The 7361-nt window shown below is 45.8% G+C and overlaps 1 protein-coding gene across 1 annotated transcript in view; it reads left to right on the top strand.

Moving 5' to 3' along the window:
• acin1b (apoptotic chromatin condensation inducer 1b) overlaps positions 1-7361 on the top strand; it is a 20060-nt gene that overhangs the window by 4401 nt on the left and 8298 nt on the right. Inside the window, exons 6-7 of the mRNA XM_035675765.1 lie at positions 751-846; positions 4302-4422. Of these exons, the coding sequence (XP_035531658.1) occupies positions 751-846; positions 4302-4422 (217 nt within the window). The remainder of the gene's footprint in view (positions 1-750; positions 847-4301; positions 4423-7361) is intronic.

Below are 7361 nucleotides of genomic sequence, written 5' to 3'. Positions count from 1 at the left end.
ATATTATATTATTATATTATATTTGTGTTGTATAAAACACACAACTCTGCTATGCTTGCAATAAAGTGACCAGTCACATGAAGGATGCAAAATAAATTAACATTGTTGTGTATAATTTGTAAAAACATTGGTCACACAGAGCTGACAGGGTCTCTTCATTAAAGGGGTTGTAAAATAAAATAAAAACACCCCCCCACTTCTCTCTCTCACTCTCTCTCTCTCTCTCTCTGCCCTCTCTCTCTCTCTCTCTCTCTCTCTCTACATACAAATATAGCAGGTTGTATTTCTTGGTCTCAGCCGCCAATGCTGGCAGCCCCACAAGCGCGTGGCTGCCTGCTGTTTCCTCTTTGGAGGGAAAAAAAGGCGTGCCTTCACACCACGGTCCTCTGTCCGTCCGCTCTCTTTTCCTGCTGCCTATTTCTCGATTTCCCCCCTTATTGCTCGCAGCATTAACCGTACTTCCATTCTCCTTTTTTGTTTTTTAATCGATCACTGATTTTCTCGGGTTATACTTTCGGGACGCGCTGCGCCTTTGAGCGTCACGGCAGAGCTTTTATTTTGGAAATCATTGACCGGAACATATTTTTGTTTCCACTCCGGTAGACTTGACGCTCGTCTCGCTAGCCAACATGGCCGTCATGCATGCATTGCATCCCTGATACCGACGCAGTGCACGGCTCTCAGCAGCAGAAAACAACCGCGACGGGATTGTTTTTTTTACCCGCGTCCCCGCTTTCACCCCCACGCCTGACCGGGAAAAACCACCAGCGACTGCGGGTTATCTTTCATCCCCGGGGGTTCCCTCTCAAGGCCGGCCATAATGCTGTCCGAAGGCAACAAAAACGGGTAAGAGTGAGCCAGAGGGCGACTCAAGGCTTCAGGTTGCTGCTTGTACTTTTACACCACCTTATCTGCAAAGCATCGGGGACACGTTATCCGGTGTCGGTCTGTCGTGAAACCGGCTCTTCGTTACGATGCTGGTTTGGTTAACAGCTCCCCCCCCTTTTTTTTTTTTTTTTGGCTGCTGCTGCCTGTTAAATATCATGTCATCAGTTCACATTGGCCTGGTTATGAGCGTGTTACATGTTCGCCCATGTGAGGAGGAGACCGGGGGTGGGGATGTCGGTGAGAGCCTTTTGTTGAGTGAAGAAGGAGCAGGGGAGATAATTTAGAGGGGGAAGGGGGTCTCCTTTCTGTGTCCAGTGCCTAAAATAGCTTCACACTGAAGGAACACGTTGATAAATAAATAATAGGCTCAGATTTCATGGTGTGATTGTGAAATTCGTAATGGACAGTGATTTCTTCACCTCTCTCGCTCCTTTAACGTTTAACAAGATGTGGATTTTTCTTAATTCAGAATATACATTTTGTTATTTCGTAAAAACCTCAGTGTCTTGGTTGTCTGTCCCAGAGAGGACTGTATTTGTATTTTTGGGTTTGTGTGGCTGTAGCTGTTAATGATCTCACTGTTGTCAGGGGAGATCATTAAAGCAGACATCTGTTAGTTGTACAGTCAGTGTGAATGGGCCCTTATGGTGTGATATAATTCTCCCAGCTGGCACCGGCACTCACACCCTCGTCCCCTGGGAACTGACTACATGTCCGATTTGACGAGTGGCAATGTTTTGGTCCACTTTATGAGCCCAGTTAGCTGATTAGGACCCTATTTCACTAATTCTGTTGAGCTGCCACGAATGAGAATCGACGCCTCGGCTCGTGCCGCACTCACGGTCACTTTTTGTCAGGTTTTCGAGAAGTTTAACCGAACGTAATGGATTTATTTTATGGGACGTTTAAAAACAAATTTGATGTTGTTTTTCAGGTTCAAGCTGAAGCTTCGATGTGCTTCCTCATTCCAGCCTAGTCATATGAATACAAAGCTCTTTGAAAAGCAGGGCAAGAGAGCTTCAAGGCTGTTATTTGAAAAGAAAAAGCCAAGCGTCGGGTAGACACACAGTTAGTCACTCATTACTTCTTTCATTCATTACATCACCTCTGGTCTTGTCTCTCTTCTCCTGATCCTAAGGGGTTGTGTTTCCAGTTGACATCTGTCTCCCTTTATAGCCCGTGCAGGTGTGTCTCTGGCCTCGGCTAAAGAGCCACCCACACATACACAATGACATCCACACCTAGGGCAAATGAGGAGAATCAGTGTGGCGTGGAGGAGGGGAAACTGCTGTCCTCCTGCCTACACTCCTGCCAGTGACTAATCTCCAGAGAAGGAGGTTAAAAAGGCTCTCCTAACGCTCTGTAGATTTCAGTAGTACAGAGACGAACATTACAGTCCCTCTTCTGAAATACACTCTGCGGAGTTACAGGTCACAGAGAAGGAGAAAAGCTGATGTTTGGTTGCCTGAGCTGGTCCAGTGAGGCATTATAAGCAAGTGAGAGAGATTTTTCTTTTACAGTTGTTGCCATCAGGCTGGAAGGAAAGTGAAGAACATCTTTTTTTTTTTTTTTTACTGTTTACATTCAAAACAAACGGCGCAGCACCTTGTTGTAGACGTGACTTTTGATGAAGGTGACTCGGCGTTTGAGCCGGAAAGATTCTTCAGGGGATCGAATTGGCCAACTACCACCTTCATCTTGGAGGTCACTTGACTAATCGCTGCTACAATCAGTCGATTGCATAGATTAAGCAATCGACAGGAAATAATTAGTTCAGTGCATTCCACCTTAAATGCTGCTCATCCTTGACTTCCATCATATTAAAATGAATCGTTTTTACATATTTAAAGACGTTACCTTGGGCTTGAGGCAATTGTGATTGTGCCCTTTCTGTTTTCTGAACTAATCAGCAGATTAAAAGAGGAACAACAATTCATCACATGCACTACTGACTGTGCTCCTTTTTGCTTTGAATTCAGGAATTCTCTGCAGTAACTCGTGAAGAAATCACTGATTGAACTAGCGACAAAATAATCAGCAGAGATTGTGATTTGCACCTGCCAAACATTTCTTTATCAAAACAGGAAAAAATGTTATAATGTATTATTTTCTCCCTTTTCCTCTGAGAATCTAAACTAGGAAATGCAAAGCATCATGTAATGGATCAAACAATAGAGGAGAAGGAGTGCACGGAGAGAAGGATGCTGGAGGATGTGATTCTCCCACCTACAGGGTGCTAACTCTGTGCCTGTGTCATCACATGGAGGCAGAGGAGGAGACTTTTGATAACGCTGGCAGGAGAAGTTGAGGGGGTAGCTAAAAATATAATAATGACATCTGCTTGGTTTTGCACTGTCTTCGATAAGAAAATTAATACAAAACAATGTGTGGGAAAAGCTTTAAGCTGTGTGAGGTCTGACTCATAGTAACAACAAAGCATAGCTCTCATTGGCTGGCTTAGAGTTGGGTTTTTTTTTCTTCCGATAATGACCCAGCATGGTTCAGATGAAGACCACACACTTGGAGTCGGTTGTGAGTGTGGTGTGTCTTGAACTATGAGTTAGTTTGAGGTGTGTTTGTGACTCTGGGTGTCCATTAGCTGGTGAGTTATTTATAGCAGGAGTGACCCAGATCACTGCCCCCCCCCAGCACCCTTCCTCTGACTCTTCCCAGTGTTTTAATGGTTACTTTCTTTACTCATTAATCTGCTGATTGCTTTCTTGATTCAGTTTTTGATTTATCATTGTAAAATAACTGTGAAAAATGTCTACGATCTTCTAAAACTGCTTGTTTTGTCTGACAACACTCCAAAACCTAAACATATTCAATTTATTATCACATAAGATGAAGAAAAACCTCAAAACCTCACAATTGAGATTCACCAGCTCAGTCAGAGTTTGACTCATACTAAGTAATAAATGTAATGCGGTTTCTTCAAACATAATGAATTAAAACCGAAGCAAGCTGTTGAAAATCTGAACCGAAACTCATGATACTGGTATTTCTTTCAGGTCGTCTTCCTGTCAACACACCCACTCACACATACGTTGTCAGAAAGCGCACACGTAAGGTGCTGCTGGGCCATGTCTTCATAGTGATTGAGTATACGATTGAGCTCGTTATCAGTGACTTCTAACAATATGTGGCTGTGCTTTGCTGCTCAAACGAAACCACTGTTTGATAAAAGACAGATGATTTTACTCTGATTCATAATATGAAATGTCAATTCCCACACTATAACACAAATGCTGACGAATATAACAAGCTTATCACCGGGTGAGATACGGTAAAACCAGACACTCTCACCGACCAGGGTTGACCCTGAGCTCTCAGAAAGTCTTTACAGTGAAATCCTATTTTCTACCACCCACTCACCCTTCCCTCCTCACCCCAACTGTGTCTCCCCCCTGCAGGGAGGTGTCGGAGCCCAGCACTGCCGCCGTGACCGAGGTGGAACCAGACACAGAGAGCTCCATGGCCCAGCAGCCACCCTCTGGGGCTGAGCCAGAGAACAGCGAGGGCCGTCTGGAGGAGGTAAGGTCCCTGAGAGGGTGGGGGTGCCCGGGTCTTTGCTCTGTCTCCCACTAACCTGCATCCTCATTCATATAAAAGCATGTGTAGTTCGCAAGAACAAGTAAGGAAGGGTCACTTGAAACCAACACAACCCCAACGTTTGGCTCCTGCAGAGATTTTATCTTTTCAATTCTAACTCTGTATACTCTCTCTTTCTCCATCCTTTTAACCTTTTAAATGCTCAACAGATTACTCAGTTGGAGGATTTTACAAAAGCTCTTAGGTGAACGAACAGGGGGTTGAGTTGGATTTGAGTCCTGGGGTTAATAGAAATGAACTAATCTCTTCCATCTGCATTTAATGCAACTAATATTTCATAACTGCCTAATTCACTTAGATGATCTCTTACACACACCCCTCGTCTGTCTGTCCGGTCCCTGCTGAGTAATGTTAAGTGTTTATGTTTGTGTTCTGTTAAGTTAGACGTCCGTGCTGCAGAAAGTGCATGTTTCCATATCACTGTTCGTGTGTGTGTGTGTGAGGGAGGAAGTGAGGAAGAAAAACATTCAACTTCAGGATTCGACACACCAAGCACATTATCGATCGCTGTTTTAACCCTCGGTGGTCGACTGCGATCAGTCTGCCTTAGTCAGCTCAAATCTTTGCACATCGTGTGTCAGGGTCGTTGTATGCGACCAGATTATTACGTTTTATGCCATCGCAAGCGGTTTCGCCTTCTTTAAATTTAAAAAAAGCAATCAGTTTTTACATCATTTCCACACAAATATACCGCAGAGAATTGTAACCCTACAGTCAGCTGCACACAACCGTACATTACATTGAGCTCTTTCTTATCTACAGTATCTAATTTAGATTTGCTGGGGAGCTGCTATACTGTTGACGTCATCATCAGCACGTGTCTCTTTCATCTGTACTGTACATGTGTGTTTGTGGGTTTGCATGAGTAAAGGACCCTGACAGTGTGTGTAGAGATGCATCAGGGCTTGTTTCTGCTGTTTCTTTCCCCCCTGTTTTCATTCTCTCTGCTCCCTCGCTGGCTCCTTTCACACTGCCCCTCTCTCTCTCTCTCTCCCTCTTTGTCCCCTCACTCTTCATCCTTTGCCTTTGTATCCCATCATGAACGCTTCTCTCTCACTATATATATTTATGGTGTGATTGCTGTTTAAAACCCCATTGATTGCTTTGTTATGAAGGTGCCCATGCCTCTTCCATTGCCCCTAATGGTACCTGCTGCGTACTACTACCACCACCACCAACACCAACACCTCCTCCACTCCTCCTCCTACTTCTCCTACAACTCCTGTCCCGCTATGCCCAAGTGCGTCGCTGGTACCTGAATTAGCCCCAGAGTCTGCAACCCCATGGCACTGAGTAAAGCCCGAGCCTGCGAGGCCTCCCTTGTTACCCCTCCAGCGGCGTGCTGAGCCAGCAGGAACTGGAGCTCGCAGCAGACCGCCACAGACCGCAGTGGCAGCCATGGTAACTGCAGCAGCGCACAGTTGTCATGGAAACCCAGCCTCAGGGGTTGGAAGCCTGCTTGCCGATCTGAACCGGACTGGACTGTACTGCGCTGTGCGGCGGTGATGAATGATGGGGCAAGAGGGAAGGGGAGGGTGTCGAACGCTCCGCATCGCCTCCCCCCCCGTCTCCCCGCCTCTCCCATCTGCCATTTTGAGGACGAGCACCGTCTCAAAGTGTCGTCCTCCAAGATCCGTGTCTCCGTCCTCCAAAAGCAAAGTGCAGCTCGGAGAAAAGGCAGAACTCTTCGGCCCTCCAGTTTTGTTTTTACCTCTGCCTTCAACCCCACACCGCCCCCTGCTTGTTGGGTGGAGTTATGACGTTGGTCTGAGAACCCCTGCTATAACCCATTCAGTGATCCGAGCTCGAGTGTTTACACGATCACCGTTTGGGGTTTTTAAGCTTTAAAGACACTCGAACTGACAACTGAAATAATCTGCTGACACGTGACGATTAAGAGTCTTTCTGTGACGTGATGATACGGACACTTCAAGACCTGGAACGCTGTTATTGTTTGAGCTCGCCAGGCCGACCGGCGTCCTCTGCCTTTACGAGCTGGCCTTATTTAAAAAGCGACTTCCATCATTCAGCTGTGCACTTAAAGACGACATGTCGACATGCTCAACATTGCCGTTCATAAGAGAACTCTGCACCAGTTCCGCTTTCCAAAGGACACAATGCCAAGGACAAGTAATCTGACACACATTATGCAGATTTTTGTGGGTGCACAGTGACATTGATCACCAACACTGAGAGCTGGATTTACTCAACAGATCATCGCCTCCCTTCCTCTGCAGCCACACTGTCAGCACGCTCAAGTGTGACTCAGTGGATGTTTTGCCAGGAAAGTCCTGATATCCTGCGTTTGCTGTGGAGCTGGCAGATGGGCGGCTGCTGTTGTTTATTTATCTCTACAAGCATCTCTTTCACCCACGACTTCGCCCTCGCACCTCATACGATTTCATGCGAGTGCAGTCACATTCACGGCAGCAAATACACTCAAGATGATGACCCTCTCGTTTTGACTAGTTCTCTGGATTACATTTTTTTACAAAGGCACATTCTGCTGGATTACTTTTGTCCACCTTTTATCCTTGCGCTGTCAATTTGCATAACAAACTGAAGAACTGTGCAGCGAACCTTTTTATTGCTACGGAAACCTCACGAACTATTAAAACCAAGAACCTTGTCTCCTCTGGACAACAAACGTTTGACATTTATACCCCCCCCCCCAACGGTCACAAAGACTTTTCTGAACATGGACAATTATGACAAAGACAATAAACTCAAGCCTGACTAAACTTGTCAGATGTACTTCACAGATCCTGGACAATAACAAAGAACCCGTCAACCCCCCCTGCCCCCCCGACATAATCCATCACGAGGCCGTTTGAAACGCCTGGCTCCCCAAAAGACTGAAA

The sequence above is a fragment of the Morone saxatilis genome, unplaced genomic scaffold (genome assembly GCF_004916995.1).
Source record: "Morone saxatilis isolate NCDOM2014 unplaced genomic scaffold, NCSU_SB_2.0 Contig4, whole genome shotgun sequence".
Classification (NCBI taxonomy): Eukaryota; Metazoa; Chordata; class Actinopteri; family Moronidae; genus Morone; species Morone saxatilis.
This window is presented reverse-complemented; position numbering and strand designations above follow the sequence as displayed.